Below are 22,612 nucleotides of genomic sequence, written 5' to 3'. Positions count from 1 at the left end.
TGGAGCATCAGGCAGATTCGATCTATTTCAGTGAACATGACACATAATGTAAAATGTATAAATACCACACTCAGCGAAAGTGTTCAAGCGAAAGTATGAACATGTGAAAGCCTCACATAGAGTTGATAGGTAGAGAAACTTCCGAACAGCTGATTTCCCGAAAGGCTTTTGAATGAATCAATAGTTAATTTGACCGTCCTTAGTTAGTCTCGTGTCTTGTAAGTGGTTGTTAGTAAACTATAGAAATGTAGGTTAAAGTAAGGTCATGTCTCCAGTAGCCTAATGTAGCTTAAACAAAAACATCAAGATACAAATTCATTGTGAAATATTATTGTATGAGCGTCTATTTTTAAAGCTCATTCTGCGCAACTGCTGAAGTGTGCGCGGAAGTTGTATGCGGAAGTGGCATGCCTAGACTCCAACCGAGGAATTTGTAAAGTAACGACTGTTGGAGATTATTTAATGTCTGAGTGCATGGTTAGTGTATCCTAGTTTCTACCGATTAACTATTCATGCCACAATATCACCGAGGGAGTGTATTACGGACTTAGTCACAGGAAACAAGATGCTACCGCTAGCTATAGCTAACAAGATGCATTGAGAATGAGCATGCTAGTCTATCTATACTGTATCAAACAACCCATTTGTGCATGTGTGGTATTTTTCTAAACAAAGAAAGGTGTCAGTTTTTAAAGAGTTCAAATACGTAACGATTATCAGTAGATAGTTGCCTATCTTGCGCTTATCTTTAGCATGTGTTAAACGTAAATGGAAGTGTAGGCTACAGTACAACATGTATGCCAAGGTAATAAAGTACACGCTTGGATTTTTTTCAGAGTGAAAAGTGACAAGAAAAATGACAAGCCTCATCAAATCAAAGCAGACAGAAAAAACGATCAATGGGATTTCCACCCAGGTTGTTTGCACCGAATTCAGCAACTACATATTTGTAGTTCTCACACAGTACGGAAAGATTGGAACGTTAGTATCTGTCACACCTGATTCAAAGTCGAATGACATAAGCAATTCAATGTTCACCACCAAAGTCCTGCTTGGAAAAGATGAGGTAAGGATTTCTTATATGTTTGACAACTGTTAATACATTTTCTGTTGGATTTTTAATACAACAGTGTGGTTTCCTGGTTTGTTTTTGTCATTCTGCAGGCTTTGACACATGTTTGTGCAAAAAACCTGGCAACCTTTGTGGCTCAGGAGGCTGGCAACAGACCTGTTCTACTGGGATTGGCACTCAAGGACTACTCCATTGACTCCATAAAGGACATGAAGGATGTTATAAAAAGTTGTCAAGTCTGGTGACATAGGGAAAATAAATGTTTCCCTTTAAACCCTAGGGTTATTTTGTATTTTGTTGTATAATGCAGATACATGGTATGGTTAGTAGGCTATGGAAGGACATGACGGCTGGAGAGCATCATGCAATTGTCATTGTTTCAGAGGAATAAAAATGTATGTATTTGTATTTAAGTGTCCACATTATGATACAGCATTTATTTGAATGTATGGCATATGCCCCACCACACACACACACAAAGACTAATAATAGCCTAATAATAATCAAAATTAATTACATTATCTTTATTTTGTATAGCGTACTGTTCTAAGGTATCATTACATTCTGTAGAATTAAGATTTAGCCTACACAGCTCCCGGTGGTCATACAATCAAATTTTATAGGATTACAGTCAAGCAGAAATCTCATTGACCTCTTAATTCAGTGTCACGCAGAGAATCTGGTGCACATAGACCTACAAGCAAGGAGGCGGTTACATTACAGCCTACTTATGTCGCTTACCTGCAGTGTCACATGACGTGACATCCATCTACCTCAATGTGTTTACTTGAAATTGATAATGCAGTCTTGGGATACGAGTTCACACATTAAGGACAATGTATCCCTTTTTCATATATTAGTCTGAACATTACTTATGTCGTGTGTGAATATCCAATCGGTAGTGGACTTCGACCTCAAAACAGCGGTGTCTACCTGTGCTCTGAACAAGGAAGGAAGTGTTGCATTCTCTCAGGTTCCATCGACCCGTGGCCATTTGTTAATGACAACGCCGACTTTTCACATTGTCAGTCGAATTGAGTTTTAGTTTGAAAAACAAATAATGTTTATTTGATGGTGGCAAGTTCTCAACAGTCACTTTGTCGTGCCATTAAATTGTATTCTTCAAAGTTGAACTTATTCAAAGGACACAATCTGTTTAAGAAGCCAATCTGAGCAAGGTAAGCTGTATATGCTTTTGAAAAACAAAATGTATGAACTTATTTAAGAAAACTCCTAATATGTTGGTAATATAGAACTTAAATGTTCAACAGGTGTGGTGCGCGTAGTGAAGGCTAAGGTAGTGGAAGCCGTGCGCAGCCTCATTCGTATAGCCTTCTGAAACACTAGTTGTAAAGAGCTATTGTTTATCCTAACAGTAAACAGTTGATCCTAACAGACTAATTTCTTTGAGTGTTGACTTGGTGTCCAATGACCCTTAAGACAAAGTTTCTCTGCCATTAACAGTAATTGTAAAATATTATTACACAAATGCAATTATGACATTCTTACTTCACCAAAACAATGTTATGTTTCAGATGAACATCTCTTTGAAGTACATGGATCCAAGTTCCTCAGAAAATGATACAATTGTACATCTAGCAGCACCTATCCTGCCAGACAAGTCAGACATCTCCAACATGACTATTATCCGGACAGGGAATGGATCAATAATAGAGGATCAAATGTTTCTCAACACTACAGCTGCTCAAGTGTTGTCAGGGATATTTGTGTGGTCCGCACTTATGATCACTTGCCATCAGGTAGGCCTCATTCATCTTCAACTTTCAATGTTTTGAATTTGGCTGGCTGCTTGCACTCAGAAATCACAGCACACCATGTGGCAAATGGGTTGGGAGCAGCCTTTAAGAAAACTTTACTGTAGTTAAATAAATGCAAATGAGTAATAGGAGCTACGAGGGAAACTCTGGTTCTCTCCACCCTTGCCGGAGGACATGTCAAACAATATCATGATTTTCACTTTAATGCAGTATTGTGTGTCAGTGTCAGATAATGACCAGACATAAATACTTTATCCTCACTGTTACCTCAACTTTGTGCTACAACTTTGTAGACCAACAGTCACAATAAGGAGTTAAAATATGTCCTTTGTTTAAAAAAACAAACAAAATGTACAGGGTGTTGCTGTCTGTTTCTTGTCACTACTAGAGCCATTAATCTGTGGCAAGTGTTGTTTAATACAAGCTCCTCCTTTTAACTATGACTGTAATACAGGGCGTCTCATGCCATTCTAACTGATAAGAGCACAATGCAAACAGAGCAGTAATCGATTAGCAGCTAGCCAGAACATAGGTCCAACCAAGCACTATGATTCCGAGCATACGTTCAAGGTTGTTTTTCCGTTACTGCTATAAGAGAGTCCTTTTTGTTTGAGAGACAATGTCGATAGCTTATCATCAAACTCTGGTTTCATTAACAGTGGAGAGCACTGTTGAATGGCGTGTGATCTTTTATCAGCAAGGAAGTTCATGCGATACAGAGGTCACATTTACAGCATCGCCATAAATGATAGTCCTACTAAAACATGATCCTATCAGCAGAAGATGAATGTGTTGTGTTTTGATGCCATGCAGCAGTGGAGAAGGCTCTCACATTGTGCTGATAAACCGATAAACTTGCCTGCTAAATATGCTTGCCTTCAACCTTCCAAGCCGGATAGACAGAAGGGCTCCAGGGAATCCTTTTGTGTTGGCTTGAGTTCAATATGATTGCATTCAAAAGGTCACATCCCTGTACGAGAATGTCCTCTGTATTGTTCATCGTTGTTCTCCTGAGTACTTCATTATGAAGTTCAAGCCTAAATGTGGCCACTATATTAACTGTGGAGTGGGTCATGTTTGGATGCTTACAACAACTAACTATCTTGAAACCAGGGATGTAACTCAAACCTTTTGGGGACAGCTATCATCTACCTAGCAGGGACACTGAAATCCATGGCAGTACAGTGTTGTAGCTGAACAGAAACAACACTTTCTTTCTCTGCGATACGCAAAACATTTCCATGCATTTCCTGAACTATTTTACATGTCATGAGTCCTAGCAAGCGCTGGAAGATTTACATAAGACGTGCATATGCATCTAGGGAGAGTATAATACCCTTCAGAAGAAGGTTTAGTATTCCGCCACTTCGTTTGATTTCCTCCTCAAGTTGTTCTCTGGGGTGGTATCCTTCGGTTCCGTATGTGAACTCTGATATACCTCGACCTTATATGTTCCTTTGCTTCAAGTACTGCAAGAAATGTAGAGCTATAGGGTGAGGGAAGGCACTGATTGTATAAAAAGGTTACATAAATCATCAGACCTTGTGTGATTTGAAATTAGTCAATAAATCACTAAACTCATCATTATAACCTATAAACCCTGCTTCTACTTTGCTTCTATGTTTTTTTGTGGCACAGTCATCATGGACAGTGACACCACAACATTCTCACAGGCTTGGACACAGATTCATTTTTGGTCGAACATGGACACGTACAAGCTCAGAGCTGTCAGAATGAAGGGGTAACAGAGTTATAACCTAGTACAGCCTGACTTGAGTCAGCTAGGGCCCAACTGGGCCAACGGCTCTGCTGCAGTCTGACTCAAGCCATTACACATGCCACAGCTCTGTCTTACTGTCAAGTCAGCATTATGGAGCCTGGAGGATCACAGCTCTTTCTCAGCCATGCAGATGAAATATAGAACATCCGTCTGCAGCCTGCCACTCTTCACTTCTGAAGAGGACCAAATGCATCATGACCCTGCCCCTCACTGATTCAGTCCTAGAGGCTAGTCTCTAATGGGCTTTTAATCATGGTGCAGGCATCTGTTTGAGTGGGCCAGAACTCCAGTAAACACCAGGATGCTGCTCAAAATTGCTACATTAGATTTATTTTAGTATGGATGTTGCTAGTGTTTTATAGATGGTTGGATAATGAGATTTTACATTCAATTAGCATTACCTGTCAAACTAGTTAGCGCCCAAGGGAGAGCATTAGACCACAAGCACATTGACAGAAAGTGTTAGTGCAGAGTTGATTGTTCTTTGATCAGGAATAAGAATTGAAAACAAATCCCACCAACTGTGTTCTTACCTTATATTCCCAGCTACAGACAGGTGCTGTGTTTCTCAAAACTTTATGAATAACATATGTTAAAGGTCCCTCTGTTTTAGCCAGCCTGGAGAATGATCTTTATTACTAATCTGTAACTCTGGAGAACGGGTTTGTACATGTTTACCTGTCTGATTCATGGGTATTATATTTCATTTCTTTGTGATGCCATGCTAGATTTACACACACCTGAGGTCATATACCGTTCCCAACGAGCAGCGTTACATCATTCGTATCCTGTTCATCGTGCCAGTCTACGCCTTCGACTCCTGGCTCAGCCTGCTCTTCATCAGCAATGACCAGTACTACGTCTACTTTGACTCCGTTCGAGATTGCTATGAAGGTATGGTAAACATGCACCATCACCCTGACCTCACCCTTCCAGCCTCCCCTCCCCCTGCACAACACCGTTGCCTCAAACCTCTCCTCATGATGGACCGTCTCAGCTGGCATCAGGCATGCAATGGGAGGGGTCCCTCTGGTTCTGTAATGGTGGTTAGTCTGTGAGGGTTTTTTCTGTGAGTTTAGGAAACAAGCAAAGCTGATATCTAGCCCGCACACTCTGATGCCAAAAAAAAAAAAAATACTATACAAAAAAAGTCACTTGTCAAACTTGTTTTTCTCACCTCTCTCTGGTTCTCCATTAGGTGAGAGGACCTATTGTTCAGGGTGTGTTTTGACCCAGTGGGTGTTATTTTCAGACCTTCTACCTTTTTTTACAAGGAGGGGGGTTTAATCGTGTGTCCTTTTTAGATGGCAGGAAGAATACATTTAAGTGAAGATTGCTTCTTTATTCTGGAGTAATATAAAAGAATTGTATTTTAATTCAAACTTAATGGAAATGTTCATCTTTCTAGCTACAAGTCGTCCCCCATTTAATAATTAATGTACCATCAGATGCTCTTAGAATTTCCTTCTTTTTAATAGTCATTATGTACTGAGGGAATAGGAAAATGCCACAGAACTTTCACAGATGCAGAGGTGAATGTAATTTAAGATGGTGAACTGTAAATCAAGTACATTATTTAAGGAATTCATTTCATATTTAAAAAACTTTATTGGTCGATGACAATTGCTTGCAGCCTCAGACAGTAGGAGAACTCTTAAAGTGACTTTCAGTGCCTAGAGCAAGACATTGACGTGAATCTTGAGTGGACACCACCTGCATTAGCTTTGTCTAAGCCTTCCTGAAATAGCAACAAAAGATTAGATGGGATATCGAGGACAGAAGCTTTAAGCCTATTAGCATTGGGAAGGGAACACAGAATTAATAAAAAAATATCTCTGTTCGGCAGTTTATGCAAAAAGTTTAAACAATAAGCCTATTGAAATATTTGCACATACTTCTGAAGTCTATGTCCAAGGAATCACGTACTAAACATGATGTTTGAGAGTAATCCTCCCTCTCCATTGCAGCGTTTGTCATTTACAATTTCCTGAGCCTGTCCTTCGAGTATCTCGGGGGAGAGAGTGCAATCATGTCAGAGATCCGAGGGAAGCCCATTCAGTGAGTTCACTCATTCCCATCCTCCTGAAAAAAATTCATGTATTAGTCCTTACCATGGCTTGATACCTTTGTCATCAAACTAGTTATGCAAGTTCCACTAAAAAGTCCCATTCAGATATTTGGTACTTTTCTCTTTGCGCTACAGTTGGCGTACAAAAGCCCTCAGTCAGGCTTTTAAACTGTTTTGAAAGAAACTGCATTTTCAGCATGAATGTAGACCACCTGAAACATCTGTTACGCTTCCACCTTGTAAATGGGCTGTAGTGAAACAAATTATACCACTAGAAGTAGTGCTTCTTTACAGCAGAAGATTTTGTTCAAGCTCCTCTACCCTTTCTCCTCTCCCAGGTCAAGCTGTCTGTACGGTACCTGCTGTTTGGTTGGAATGAGCTACTCTATTGGCTTTTTAAGATTCTGTAAACAGGTGAGTTAAGTTTCCCTCTCCTCAACATGCTAAACACTTCCCCGTTTGGATGCAAATGCATTCATGTACGTTGAAAGGATTTTAAATTTTAATTTTAAGGAATATCCTATATAGCCTCTTATCTAGGTCTACCCCCTTTGACAAAATGACAGCCATTATAATTGGCTGTCCACTTTTCTACAAATCACATTCTGTGGTTAGAAAAGAAAACAAAAACAATCTGAGCCAGGTAAAATCAGCTCTGTAATGAACATGGAGAAATAATAGGAGCTGTCAGTTCCGAACTGCCTTCATAGCGTCTTGGGATGCTGCATGGACTCTGAGTCTAACAGTGATGGAAATTGAATCAGAACGGTATGTCTACAAAACAGTGACTAGACGAAGAAAATATATTTTCCCCAGAAATGGAAAGTGATAAACACTTGGTGTGCTTTGACAGTCCTACGTGGGGTGTTTTTAAAGCACAACTTGGCTGTTCCTCTGGCGGCACAGTTCCAAAGTAACAGGAAATATTTTCTGTCTCAGTGGGAATGGATGTCAAGGCAGATCAATACTTGAGTTTACCCAGAGGAGGATAAATGATTCAATTTTAAAGCACAATTACAAGTTAGAAACTTTATCAGTTCTGTCTAAAGACCTATTGGTTTCAGAATTCCTTTAATGGCTGCTTCGCTTCAAGAATAGTCTCGTTTATTTTAATCCTGGAGACAAATCTATCTGAATAACAGCAAACTCTTTTTTTATGCATTGTGTCATCATGTGTGTTCATTTTGCATGTCATCCTGTATTGTTACCCAGGCAACTCTGCAGTTCTGTGTTGTCAAACCCATCATGGCTGTCATCACCATCCTCCTGCAGGCCTTTGGCAAATACCATGACGGAGACTTTAAGTGAGCAGCATTTTTCATTTCATATCATTTCACTTCATCTGACTTGTTCACATTTGACATGTCAGCAGGCAGGAAGCCACACTGGTTCTGCTGTAGATGAAAGGCAGACTATGAAACAAAGCAGGTCTAGTCAAGATGTCTGCTAATGTTCATGCCTGATTCTGTTCTTCTCTGCAGTGTGACTGGAGGCTACCTTTACATAACCATTATCTATAACTTCTCTGTCAGCCTGTCGCTCTACGCTCTCTTCCTCTTCTTCTTTGCTACGAGTGACCTGCTGAGGCCTTACGAACCCGTCCTCAAGTTCCTCACTATCAAATCTGTTATCTTTCTGTCCTTCTGGCAAGGTAAGCTCGTACATCAAGGCTTTAATTGAATATAATAATGGCATGGGCGTATAACATTTAATATCCAGATAACGGATTGCAACATTCCTGCACTGTACTTTGTGTATGTAAAGATACAAATCCATGTACGAGTTAGCTTCCGGGCTAAGTTAGCTAGCATAATACTCGTAGCATGATGTAAACATTGGAATGTCGTGTAGGTATGGTGCTGGCCATCCTGGAGCGCTGTGGGGTCATCCCCAACGCCCTATTCATCGACGGACAGGAAGTGGGCGCTGGTACGGTGGCAGCAGGCTGGCAGAACTTCACCATCTGTATCGAGATGTTCTTTGCTGCCATAGCCCTGCGCTACGCCTTCACCTGTACGATGTATCAGGAGAAGAAGAACGAAGTGCCAGGTAACTTGCGGTTCTCCTACACATCTGCTGGGTGGATAACCTGCAACACGAGCTGCTTAAATAAACCTTACCCTTTAGGATTAGGTTGACATGTTCCACAGCAAGCAGTGGTCCCTCAGCCACAGGACAGATAACAGTTGATGTACACCTGCTGCATTCACAAATACTCTCTGCTACAGTGCAGGACAACGGGCCATGCATACATTACTATAGACCATATAATGACACATATAGTATACCGTCACACCCCAAGCAAAATTAGGATTATGTTTCTCTGTATGGGAGGTGGAGCTGAAAGTACATGCTTTTAGACTCCACATCCTACATTTCCAGCCTGTCAGGGGGGGAATGGCAGGAGAAGAATGGCCAGGGTGAACAGTGTTTTGAACAGTGCATTGAGCCGGGCCTGAGGTCAGCAAAGGGTGCCGCAATCCCCTGGGGATACATCATTACTCATGGCTCATAGGACAGCTGCTAGCACAGCACAGGATTGGAAGATGAAGCCTACAGTGTAGTGTGAATAGCAAAGAGCTAGAGGTAGCCGTCTGACGTCAATACCGTTCACATGAGCTGAAGACAAATGGAGACCAAGAAAGAGCCTTATGCAGAGATATCAATCATTGGTGCTCGCTTTTCCCTTCAATAGCAATCCCGCTGTGGCCTGCAGCTAAAGGAGGTGTTGAGAGAAAGGGAATGTGTAAGTGCTGATAAAGTGTGGAATGTGTCCGTTCTCCATTTCATTTGAGCGGTAAAAGTATCGCTTTCATCTACCTTCAAGATAAAAAAATAAATACGAATACGTTATTCATCATGTTCTGAGTTTTTCCCTCAGTAAGCTCAGAAAAATGTATAATTTGGGTGTTCAGTTAGGGTTAGGTTAATGATCCTTTTAATGCAGCTGCTGAAAAGTAATATAGCAATTTTGATTGTGTTTTACAGAAAGTAAAACACAGTAAGGTGTTAGACAAATTGTCATATCAGAAGCAACGGTCAAAATGTGATGATCCGTAATTAAATTGGATGATATTTTCTGAACCTGAATGCCCGTCATTAAAGTATTTTGCCTTCCCATATAGCTGCTGACACTGAGGTCAGGGTTGCTGTATCACTGCTCCCACCCCTGCATCCGTCTAGAAATGTCAGCCTTGTGTGAAAGGTGTTTTGTGACTGTAGAGGTCCGAGAGGCTGACATCCCTCCAGGCTGTCCTTTCTCAGACGTCTGCCCGAGTCCGGCCCCTGCGGAACAGGCCAGCTGTGAAGAGAAGCTCAGGGGAGCATGCCTAACCGCATCTCTGACCCAGAAGAACACGTAACCCTCCCTGCTGCCTCTCCAGGGGATCTGTGCAGTACACTACGCACCGCATGCTGACCCTAAAACCTTTTGTGTCTGTTTGCGCTGGCCTGCTTGCACCAGGGCACTCTCTGGGATTTGGGGTATGCACCCTGGAAGTGTAGGGCTAAATGCAGCCTGTCTTATAGTTGTGGCTTCTCTGCACTGAGATCATGAAGACGGTTTCCTTGACAACACAGTAAGGAGAGAGAGAACGCATATTGTTCTCCACTTATGCCGTTCCCCTGTCACCTCTGTGTATATACTCATTCATGACCTCCCAGAACGGGGCTTTCCCGCAAAAAAAATGAAAGAAAAATCTCTACAAAGCTGCATGTCATCACAATATCGTTTTGGATTTTTCTTCTAAATGCACTGAGAATAATGGCCTCGCTGTGTATACATTGAATCTGTTGCCAACACCGTGCATGTATCGGCGTGATGTTCGATGTGCTGTTCATGTCTTGTTTCGTAGACAACAACGCCCCCATGCAGAGCATTTCTAGCGGCCTCAAGGAGACGATGAACCCTGGAGATATGGTACAGGATGCCATCCACAACTTCTCCCCAGCCTACCAGCAGTATACCCAGCAATCCACACAAGAGGTGGTGCAGCCCAGCCAGAATGGCAAGACAGGCAATGGCAAGGGCTCCAGAAAGTCTGACAAAGTCATGCTGATCACCGACGACGACGAGTTCTAGGGAGCCGTCTGCCTGCCCAGCGGTGTCCTTGTTTGTTTGTCCGCTTTTCTTCGCCACCCCAGGTAAACACTTGTGCTGCACGTGACTTGAGGTAGAATCTGTGTGCTCGATTTCCATCTTGTTTCATCTGAGTTAGGAAAATGAACTCTTTACTTTTGTCCTGTTTTTATGAATAATACCCAAAGATAGGATCAAGAGGTGGATGAAATGAGGATTTTTAATTGGCTCGTATGATGAGGTGGGGTTTGTCTCTTCCCTGCTAGTTATAATTCCACAGGAGGGCAGCCTGTCTGTTGAACCATATCAGGTATAGCTGTAACTATGCAATTCTTTCCATAAGTTTATTCAGGGGTGTCGTGATCCTGATTCTGTATCAGAGTAGCTGTGAATGAGCTCTCTGGCCACTGAAGTATGTAGTCCTCTCGGATTCATGTCAGTTTCAAAGAAAGGCTGATTAATGTGAGACTTCAGGAGGGAGCCTAGCAAGCAGGCGATGGCTGGGACTGGCACTTCGGGGACTGTCTCTTGCATTTGCTTGTTTGAAGTACTTGCTCAGCAGTTCTCTGTTGGGTTCCCCAACGAACGGAAGAATTCTTTCAAAGACATGCTGGCTTTGGAGCAAGCACTTCAAACTGTAGACTTTGACGCTTTGAAATCCTTTGTATCTAACATGCAATGGACAAATTGGGGGATAAGCCAAGCTCCCACCAACTGGAGGGTTATGGTATTCTCATTAATTTTCTCAGCATGCGATAGAGTGTATAATTAAGCTGACTCACACAGTGGTTCAATAGCCTTTAAAACAATCCTACATGTATGCAACATCTGCAGTATTGTAAATACTTTCTGTAATACCTTCTTATCTGATGTTCCAGTTTATTTAGGTGGAAAGTTGTACAGAAATTACTTGCATGATTCAATTATATTATTAGCAGCTGTTTAAGTTAACATTTTTGATATTTGTGTAAATGCATGGTATTCCAGTTGTATTGTTTGTGTAATTTCACAAGCCAGATTTATATCGAGCATTGATGGTTTATGATTTGTTAATTCTATTTTTTGTTTCAAGGAAAAAAGAATAGTAATACAGTGTGTACTGTATCTGGTGCGTAGAGGAACATAACCCACTAGTTGTGGGCTCAGATAATAATTGTACTTTTTTTATTAGCTGTTTGGAGACATGGGATCATTTTCTGATGCCCTTGTGTGCCAATGATTGCTGCCTTACAGGGAAAGCAGACAAAGTTGGGAAGTGACCCTTCCGTTGTAGAGTTATTATGAAGCTATGTTGACTGCTAGATTTGTATTTGGTTGCAGATTACATTTTAGTATGTCCTTTTTCCTTGTGACATTTTGCACTCATGTCAAAATAAACGAATAATTTGATGAATAGCTTTATGATCAAAGAAGCACCTATATAAACTGGAGGGTTCTAGGATTTGTGTGTGAGTCCTATTAGTAGCATTCAGTTTAACAGTATAAGGATTAATGAGAAATATTATTCTTAACTGAATTGTTTTAATGAGAAAGACTTTTATTTAAAAGTACAAAAACAGACACAGCAGACCTATTTACAGGAATAATTTACCTCCTTATTGTCAACGAGAACTGAAATAACATTGTATTTATACATAAGGGTAGTTCATTGAGAAAATATGTAAATATATGAATGTAAATAAAATAATTTAGATGTTGAAAATAAAAACACAGAAAATCAAATAAATACTGAAGTTAAAACAACATACATATGAGCAAATTAACGAGCAGAGTAAAGACGTGAGGAAGGGCAGTGGCTTCAGAGTTTTGGCCATTTCTTTTGCCTCTAGATTGTGTTTTACTAGTCTACAAAACTGAAACTCCCATTCATATTGACAGTCAACATTATAACTTATTCCTTAGATAACTAACCAGAACATGGCAAGAACATGGCAGAAGTTACAAGACATCGGCTGGTAGTATAATAACTAACGTAGGATGCTGGATCAGTTTCACCAACCACCTTACAGGTTCACTCTTAACATGACACGTACAAAGTAACAATTTGGAGCAGCATACTTCATATGTCTTAGAGCTTTAAATGTTGTTTTAACAGTAAGGGTAAAAAATGTCCTATGTGCGTAAAACTTTAGCTTTTTAGAAGTTAAAATATGTAAGGTTTGCTTAAAAAATAGAAACACTAGGGGAAGGATATTTATATAATAATCGTAACTTATCAGTCTATAAGGCCTCTTACAGGGGACAAAAACAAACCTAAAGAAATAAAGTAGTACCCACGTAGTAATTAAAACATCCACCAATTTCTTTATCATTGCATTGTAATGGGCATAAGAAAATTGGCAACAGTCAATGTTAAAAATGTACTGCTGTTACAGTGCCTTGTCCCCTTTAAATAGACATGATTGTAAATTTATAGTCCCAACAAGTAAGATAATGTTTGCTAACACTTACTGGAAATAAAGTTACAGTATGATACATAGATGAATTAGCCACTACTGAATTCTCCATTTTCTGTATATGCAATGGGAGGCTTTTTAAATGGAAAAAATACAAATCAAAATGTAATATCCAATTGATTTGAAACGTGTCACCAAGAATTGATCATGTCCCTCCTTTTCACAACACAAAGACTACCACCAGATGTCACCAAACAGCTTGTAAAGGGGCTTATTGTTGTCTAATTCAAGTGTTTTTGTTACCCATTACTGATAGATTACTGACTAACCTGGTGTTTTTCTCACGGAAAACCATAATCTGGTCCAAAATTATAAAATTATGATTATAAAAAGGCCCCAGAACTGATTCATGATATATGTAGGCAAAACGTTACCATCCCACTGCAGTATTTATATATACCTTTAAAAGTTATTACAGGATCACACCACTCCCAGGTATTGAATGTCCCAATAATAAAGACACACATATAGAAAATACACACGTGCTATATATCTATATACACACACAAACATATATACATACAGTAAAACTAAATATTATGAGGAAATAACAGGTGAATCAACATACATTGTAAATGGGCTGAAAATACAAAATGAGAATGATAAGAGCACAGCAATGGCCCTGCTTGAAAACTCTGAGGGCCATACAGCAGCAAAGTCACCTCTTAGTGCTCTTTGCAGCTAAGAAACAGGGTAAGAACAGTCATATTCTCTTAAATAAGAGAAAATCCTGACATCCAGAAGCATTCATCCCAAATAAAACTGAAAATGACTAAATTAAAAACGGCAGTTTGTATTTTAAAACTGCCGTTTCAACAAACATAGGTTACATTTGGAGAAAGGAGAGTCACTGGATTTGGTCATGACCGCTCCTTGTGTCTAGACTTTGGGGACAGGATTTTTCTTTTCTAAGAGTCTGTGTCAAAGGTTATGTTCAAGGTATACTGTTTCAGAGTTACCAACACCGGCAGCAGCAATTTCTATTAACCTAATAGAAGGAATGATTTCTAAGGACGGATTCTCTTGTAAAGTTACAAAGGAGGCAGTTGACAGGTTCAGTTTTCCTTCTGTTACACTGAAATGAATATAGAGATTTAAGTCTAAGTCTGTAATATACAGGAAATAAGTGAATTGCATTTCATTAGTCAGGACAGCTCACATTATCACTTGATCCAATATGGATTACCCAACATGAAATGACATGTAGAAGGCGGCTTAGAGGCAAAAGATCATAGGTAAGTGCTTGACATCACAATAGAACATCATAAATGTGCCTTTGTTGGCGAAAGTAATAAACTAGACACACCTTAAGCAATGAAAGGTTTGACCACTAAATATGATCCACACACCATATTATAAAACCATCCCCCATTCCTACTGTAACACTAGAATGGGTTGGTATTCCCCTATTAAAAGCTTGAGGTGTCCTTAGATTTCTTTTTCGAAGTTGCATGGGTCCAGGAGCACTGAAAGTGCTTTCTGTTACCTTTATACTGTGCATTGACAGTTTCACAATAAGTGCTATTTATTAATCAGCAATGTTTGTCAAGTTTTCAATAATGTAATGGACTGACTTCCCCCGTATGGTAGCTTTACTTTCTCCTAACTTTGAGAAGGAAGTTTATGTACTGTATTCAATACATGCATTCTGAATCTTCATAAACAAACCAAAACAGAAGGTTCTTCTGGCCCTGTACATGTGTCATCCAACCTGCCTTGGTCAAAAATTAAATATGAACTAGCTTTATATAAAATCGCAACTGAAAAAGGAAACATCAAAGACTGTGATAAACGAAAATAAAATATTACAGAAATCACTTATAGATCACTTTAAGGCAAATGCTTCAATGGCTCAATTTACACTGAGACATGGTAAATATTGTGCTTTTACATGTAGAAAAAGTGTTTAGATTGGCATTTGTTTGCATAAATAGCTATATTTTACTGTATTACAATGATTATATATATTACTTTAATTTCTGATGCAAATCCTAGATACCACAGGCATCAGAGTTGTCTCAGACCAGTGCTGCCATGACTGGATTTATCAAGTACTCAATCTCACTGCTGTAAGAGCTCATCTCTGCTGTCGTTCAGTCATGGAGGGAGGGGTCAGCTCTGCCGGTGCTGGGGGGGTTGTAGCACAGTGCAACAGACAATGTTGATTATGTGATAGAAAGAAAGTAATGAATGCAGCATAATGTTATCACACATAGCAAGCCACACCACCTCATTTCCCCGGTCCTTTTACTGAGCTTCCTCTCAGCATGGGGGCGGGGTGGGTTAGGGCTGGGTCAGAACCTGCCAGGACCAGGAAAAGCCCAGTCCTGTCTGCACTAGGATGGAGTTGAGAAAGGGGCTGGGTTGGAGCCGTGCTTTGTAGACTTGACAATGGTGATGACGCTGGTGGTGGCTACCTTGCCAGGGGAGAGGGGTCCTCGGGTGACAGTCCGGGCGAAACACTGCAGGGCCTCGTACTTGGCGCGCAAGGCGTCTAGCTCCAGCCGCATGCTGGCGTTTTCGCGGGCCAGCTTGTCCACCTCCTGCTGCAGCTCTGTCTTTTGTCTCTCCAGCTCCTCCTTCTGGGTGACACGTTTAATGCGACAGCTGGCGGCGTAGCCCCTGTTTTTGAGGGTCCGTCGCCGCTGCTTTAGCCTCACCACATCCTCCTTGGTCAGTCCCCGCAGGTGCTGGTTGAGCTCACGCACTGACATGGCCACCAGTTCGTCGTCACTGGGTGCCGTGGCATTCTCGCCTGCCTCCTTCTTAACCTGCAGCACAGACACAAGGAATAAGACACCTACACTGCTGTACAACACACAATACTCTGATAGACCGTTTGCATTAAAGGCAAAAGTATTTACTTACCTTTAGTGCTTTGCTTGCTTTAAAAAGAGTCGTCATACCCTGCATGCATACAAATGACCAGACTCCCACAAAAGTTACACTATAAAAAAAAGAGAAAAACGAATTAGATATTTTACAATTGAATCAACATATTTACTTCAAATAGAAATCCTAAATGGTGTAAAATTGACATTGATGACATTAGAGAAGCAAAGAGTCACTTTCCCTCTCCAAAAAACCTACTGAATAAATACCAAAACAACATTCCAGAGTTACGTCACTGTACCATGCTCTGGAAATGTTAAAAACAGTCACCACCAGCAGAGGTCAGTATATTGCGGGGAGATGCTTGGATGAACTCTTGGGCAACCCTGTTTACGTGCTGAGTGAGAAGAGCCGTAACAATGTAGTTCACTGGACCGTAGCAAGAAGGCTAAAATAGAAACAGGTCAGCTCTCCCCACACAGCTTTTGATCTCTCTGCTTAGACACTCTGCTGGAGCTATTTTTATGAAAGCAGTTTTTAGAGAGCCATATCTGTTCACTACAGTGAAATGCATGCCTTTGAGACTGCCCATATGGTCCAAAAAAAGAGACACAGCTGTGAACTGGTGTAAAGACAAACAGTCCCCAAGGCTCCATTTCAGGCCCCATCCACCAGCCTGATTGTGAGTGCACTGCTCTGTACTCGACTGCTGCCATGGAAACGCCCTGCAACTGGGCGTGGGAGTGCAAGTCACATGGTCTGCCAAAGGGTAAACAAGCCTCATTCATAAGCCCGCCATAACCTACACATGGTAGAAATTACAAGAGCCGATCCAGTCTGAACCACTTGGTGAATATAATGAACAAACTGTGTAGTTAGTGCATTACAGGTGCAAACCCAACATGTTTTCACTATGACAATTATTTGCCTCTTACTTCTGAGCACACAAACTATATTTTTTTCTGATATACTGATATAGCCCAGTTCTTAAAAACGACCCATCAGCAGTAAAACGTACTCTACTCACAAGCATTAGCTTGCATTTAAGGTTATGCTGAACTTTACAGTCTAGCAGATACGCATGTGGAAAATTCCTGTAGATAGGATGTCACAGAGGCATAGTTTCCCTGACAGTCACAAGTGTATTTTTGCTTAGAGACAATGTACTCGATCAGGTTTAGGCCTGTGTCTGGTTGGTTGGATCTTATTACACTGGGCTTTCCTAAGCTGCTCCATGCCCTTATTTAACTCTGCTGGTTATATTTAGCCCAATGTGCTGACACAAAATTCTGCCAACTAAACAATTTAAGTGAACTGGTGATAAGTGATACCCCATTAAGGGGCAACATATTCTCCAAAGACCATTGGGCTGCACTATCTCCAGCAAGAAACCAGTGGGTGTGGTTGTGTTGGAATATCGGCGCTTTCTAAACGTCCCTAAAATAAACACTGCCTCGTAGCAGGTTCTGATAGCTTTAACTGGAGTTCACTCATGTTTGAGATATCTAAACATATGTTAATGCAGGTACATATAACAATAAAGAACGTTGTGTTTTGGTAAACCACGTACAAGAATATTGAGCAGAAAAGAATCGCATAATGCAACGAAAGACAGAAAAATATGAAGAAAGTTGGCTTGCACTATTGCATCACAGGGAAACCCTGGGTATACTCCTTGTAAGGATCACTGTAGTGAGGTGGAAATACAGAGGGGCCACAATTTTCTGAGCTCAGAGGCCACGTTGTTTCCTTGAAATTCTTTCTTAATGTGCTCTCTGGTTTTGGAAATGGTAGTATGATGGACTCTCAAGGTCCATCTGGTTTCTTCAGTGAGAAAAGGCAGAGCTGGGACAGGGCTCAAGCTCTGTTTTAAAGTTTTCTGTTCCTGGAAGTCACAAACTATTTCATGTTCAGTTATACTTATGAAAAGGTATAACGGTAGTTCTTCAGAACGTATCTGCAACACTGGCACTCCTATAAACATTGTCTAGGAGAAACCATAGAAGGTGGGTGAAGTGTGGATAACAGAACCACATTCCTGACTAAACACACACACACAGAGAAAGGAAAGGGGCCCCTCTTCTCATTTAGGCAGATAAATGCATTCAGACTATGTACTGGTAATGGAACTCAAGTCTACAGTCCAGTTGTAAAACCATTGCTCTAAACTACTAAATGTCTGGAATTCAGATGCTTCTCATGTCCCCTACTAGCTCACATGTAATGACTTAAGAGTGATAAAGCATAAAGAGAGAGAGCACTATGGAGTTCATGACTTCTTATACTATGGTATGTGGGGGGGAAAGGCAAGGAAAATAAACTCTGTTTTGGCAAGAGGAGAGGGATGATTTCATCCTCTTGTTACCTCAGGTTACACAGTACATAACATGAAGGGGTTTCATGCCGTTTTAGGTTTGGGATAACTAAACAGAATGCACATTCATTAGCTATTCAACTATTTTTAAACGCCTGTTATGTGATTTTTACATATAACTGTCAGTTTTTGTTGTCATTGACTCAAATTCAAGCCTGTGCTTCAATTACAACAGGTAATACTTTGGCCCCAACCTTTCACCAAGACAAACAGAAGATCAAAGACCTAAGTGCTTGTGTTCCGGTGATATATGGAGTGTTGTCTTGTGCTTGCTGTTTGTTTTCCCTCTCTTTTCTTCTCCATTCGAGTGTGGGCTCAGCAGTGAGCAGGCATGCTGCTCCCCTCCACGCCCCACTTCTACGTTCCTCTGGCAAGATGGAAGCTTCCTTTTCCTAAGATTGTGTCCCCTGATCTCAGGCTGCAGGAGGCATCCCGCTACAGACTGGGACACCCTTAGCTCTCTCTCCAGCACAGCACATTTGGTGGGATATTATGTAAAGGAAATGGAGAGCATAACTGTGCTGTGAGTCATGCTGTTTACTGGTAAAAATGAGGACAGGCAGTAGGGAATCACACCCTCCCGAAACTGACGTTTCCTGGAAAATCCCGTTGTTTCGCAGGGAGGAAGGAAAAGTACAGGGAAACTTGGAAACGTCTGGCATGACTGCAGGAACATTCAGCGGAAAGGGAGGAGAGGTAGCAAGATATCTGAGCGAAGCGACTTTCCAACTTGAGACTCAGGGATTTGAAGGAATGTTAAGAATTTAACATTTAAAAAAGAAAACAAAGACAATCCTGTCCTAATTTCACCTTCCGGAAGCCATGATATAGAACAGAAGGAACAATCATCCATAAGAATACCAGTGCAGTAAGAGCACAATTGATCATGTTTTCCATTTCCTAAGACTGGGTGTGGGATTAGTTTATGCAAGAGACTTGAGATGACATCAGCAAGAAAAATCTTTACACACATTAATCCAACCCTGCCACTCTATTAAGTCGATAATATTTTTATTCCGTCTGAGTAACTCTTATTTCGATAATACCACCTCTGATTGAAACAAGACATTTTTTCTTTCTTACTGTACACCCGTTAATACTATAATCACCAAATCAGGAAAAACAAGGAACTTTCCAGATGATTCCTCCACACCCCAGACCACAGGGTGGCGTAAGCTCTGGTCTAAGATCCAAGAATTCTTACTGAGAAGCAGGAATGGGCAGAGAGCATATCTCTGTGGGTGGCAAATGTATACCTCATGCAGTGTAAACCTGTTTGAACTGACTTTTGACTCAACATGCAATATATTTTGTACATGTCTGTCATGTGTTTGAAAAATGCTTATGACTCATATCTTGGGAACAGCGCTTCATAACATCTGTAATGTGAAGCCCAATCCTGAATTTCAAATAAATTCAATAAGGTCCAATTTGTGGGTATAAACACTATTACTTTAGTTTTCCAGTAAAAATGATGTTACACATAATGAAACCATCAATTGTGTTCCTTGAGTCATACCTTCACTAACCACAGCTTTTCATTTTCAAAACACAGAAGAAAAAAAGAAAAAAAACATGCAAGTCCCCTTGTCTATGAACTGAACACATTTCTCTTCATCCCAAACTGACAAATATATTCAGATTATTATTCACTGCATGAACAAAAGGCTGAGAAGGCATATTGTGTCATTATTGGGTAAGTAGATGGAATCTAGCTTCCTTCTAAACTTGACATCATCACATCAGTCACTGAGCCATGAGTTATCCCCATGAGAGCACTACACACACTCCTCTTCCTTTCTAAAAGTAGAGATCCAGCACACTTGGATGTAGGTCGTCGTAACCACAGATACCTCATCAATAGTGACTCAGCCAGCCCCTTGGGCGGGGTCCTGGGCCCTTCATGGGAACGTTTATTTTTTTCTAAGTAAGTTTATGAGATTGTCTCATATTTTCCATCTAAATCACTATGCCCTTAAAGGTAAATTGTCCAAGTTGGTCCAGACATATGAAATGTGTAAACTAAATATACTTAGATACAATTATATTGTTGATGCCGTTTTTTTTTTTTTTACTATGAGGGAGGCACAACATGGCCAAGCCTACCCAGCAACAAGCTTTTTTGGAAGGTGACGTTCAAATTATTGCATTCACTGTAGGTCTGGGAGTAGATTCGATTTCATCTTGGACTGTGTTATACTGTGACTGCTAAGTGCTTATGCTGAGCCAGGGCCACTGCAAGACACTGTACTGTCATATTAAGCGGTTGGGAGAGTTAAACAAAACAACACTGAGTTCATATCAAGTAGGATAATCAAATGTCATGCCATTTACTGTCTGGAGATACTAGCATAATATACGAATGCAGCTACGAAAATAAAATAGCTACGAAGGACAATGAAGCTGTCTGATGTTTACCGTTCATGTGTACAAGAAGACCGTATTGTATAAACACATGTCACCGTCTCTCGAGTGGACACAGACTTAGAAAAAACTGCAGAATTGTAGCCTTGTCGTCTAGAGCGGTGCTGTTTTGTCCCTTTGAAGCGGCACTTTTTGCAGCACCTTTTTGAATTATCCTGGTGGTCTATCCTGACATCTTGCCCTTTGTCCTAGAACTCTAAAATATAGACCACGTGTTATTTTGTACGTAGTCGGATACTATGAAAACATGTAACCTACGTTGGGGGATTGTCAACAATTGGTTATGATATCAGAGTTTTCAAAGTTTATTGCCCAACATAGTTAATATACCTAATGTAGCCTATACATCATAGAAGACAAATTGACGGAGTAGACTATATTATTTGGGAAATTATGATAGTTTAAACCATTAGGCAGATTTTAAAATATAGATTAACATGCACGATTAGGCTACTACAAAATACATTGATAAACTGGCTTTTGGCATAGCATAGTCTTCCCTGGCACGTGTCTAAAATAAATCCTTAATTCTAAATAATCTACAAGCTTTACTATTAATTGGTATTTTAAACGTTGTAATGAAACGATCTAAAAACATGTTTTACGTTTGAATTAAGAAGTCTCACACGCGTACCCTACAATATGTCATCGTAACATCAGCAATTTAGATAGGAATGTCGACATATCTTCCCAGGAAAAAAAACTTCCCAGAAAAAAATATTTCCTCACCTTTTGAGCGCGGATATTCTTTCAGGGATGCGTACAACTTTTGAAGTTGCTTTCCGATAGGTTTGAAGTTACTTGTCGCAAATTAGCAAACGTGTCCAGCAGTCGGACTGCAATGTATCCCCCTTCTGAATTAACTACAAAACAACAACAATGTAACAACATTCCACGCTTTGCTTCCGACAGCATTCACGTCACCAATTCCTCGTGACCGCCCCCTCCATTCATGAAAATAACTTTCTGCTGACGTGAGTCAAGTGGGAAACTAGGGGAGGCCAGAAATAGAAATGAGACGCAGCTGGCAAATGCATGCTTTTAGGGAGCTTGCGAAATTAATCTGTAGATTAGAGGCATTCTGCTGATGACGACTATTGGATTTAGGCTGTAAGGAAACAAAATAACATTTTTTGGTGCTGTGGCTTCACTTGTCCACTCATCCACTAACGCCTTCCAGACACAACGTCTTATATAGGAGTGAACAGCGCCACCTGTCCCCATAGGTCCCTCATGGACAATATTGACATAATAAAGTATGTAGCCTATAAATGCTTAAAACGATGGCTTTATTTTTTATAAACTCCCGGCTCTACACTCAATTCATTTTCTCTTTTAGAACTGCACTTCTCAGAATAATTGAATGAAATGCTTTTTCCAAAACAAAATTTTGCGCATGTGTGTAAAAGGTTGTAAAATATTTACATTTTAATTAAATGGAAACAAAGATGTTAAAAATAATTAATTACAAAAGGTTACCTTAACAAATCTCCACGCTAACCATCTTTGTATTATTACAATAAAGTATGGTTTCCTTCCTTAGAGTCCATTTTTAAGTATGTCACCCAGATGTTACACGCAAGACAGCAAACCCTGCCTCGGTTATTACTTGCAGTTCAAGTTATTTTTGTTTGTGTGGTGTGGTACAAAGAGAGGTGTGGTAGCCTACAATGAAACTCCCAGAAAATCAATATCATCCTCATAATTTGTGCATATGAATAGCTTTTGAAAAGCTATTCAAGCTTGTAAA

The 22,612-nt window shown here is 40.4% G+C and overlaps 3 protein-coding genes across 4 annotated transcripts; 2 read left to right on the top strand and 1 right to left on the bottom strand.

Moving 5' to 3' along the window:
- The first annotated feature begins 371 nt into the window (after positions 1–371).
- On the top strand, positions 372–1,480 carry psmg3 (proteasome (prosome, macropain) assembly chaperone 3). Of its 2 annotated transcripts, none has more exons than XM_067233366.1 (3): positions 372–477; positions 837–1,066; positions 1,165–1,480. In XM_067233366.1, exons 2-3 carry the CDS (start codon positions 857–859, stop codon positions 1,315–1,317), a joined length of 363 nt encoding a protein of 120 aa, XP_067089467.1. In that variant the 5' UTR covers positions 372–477; positions 837–856; the 3' UTR covers positions 1,318–1,480. The 2 variants fall into 2 exon arrangements, with proteins under 2 accessions (XP_067089467.1, XP_067089468.1); XM_067233367.1 differs by having other exon boundaries at positions 393–438.
- A 372-nt stretch (positions 1,481–1,852) lies between these two features.
- On the top strand, positions 1,853–12,171 carry tmem184a (transmembrane protein 184a). Its single transcript, XM_067233254.1, has 9 exons — positions 1,853–2,250; positions 2,608–2,832; positions 5,359–5,524; positions 6,598–6,688; positions 7,037–7,112; positions 7,911–8,002; positions 8,180–8,349; positions 8,550–8,747; positions 10,553–12,171. Exons 2-9 carry the CDS (start codon positions 2,608–2,610, stop codon positions 10,777–10,779), a joined length of 1,245 nt encoding a protein of 414 aa, XP_067089355.1. The 5' UTR covers positions 1,853–2,250; the 3' UTR covers positions 10,780–12,171.
- Positions 12,172–12,299: 128 nt separating this feature from the next.
- On the bottom strand, positions 12,300–21,726 carry mafk (v-maf avian musculoaponeurotic fibrosarcoma oncogene homolog K). The gene is made up of 3 exons (XM_067233255.1): positions 21,592–21,726; positions 16,101–16,179; positions 12,300–16,003 (listed from the first exon to the last, which is right to left on the bottom strand). The coding sequence occupies exons 2-3, from the start codon at positions 16,143–16,145 to the stop codon at positions 15,569–15,571; spliced, it is 480 nt and encodes a 159-aa protein (XP_067089356.1). The 5' UTR covers positions 16,146–16,179; positions 21,592–21,726; the 3' UTR covers positions 12,300–15,568.
- Between the last annotated feature and the right edge of the window lie 886 nt (positions 21,727–22,612).

The sequence above is a fragment of the Osmerus mordax genome, chromosome 3 (assembly GCF_038355195.1).
Source record: "Osmerus mordax isolate fOsmMor3 chromosome 3, fOsmMor3.pri, whole genome shotgun sequence".
Lineage (NCBI taxonomy): Eukaryota > Metazoa > Chordata > Actinopteri > Osmeriformes > Osmeridae > Osmerus > Osmerus mordax.
This window is presented reverse-complemented; position numbering and strand designations above follow the sequence as displayed.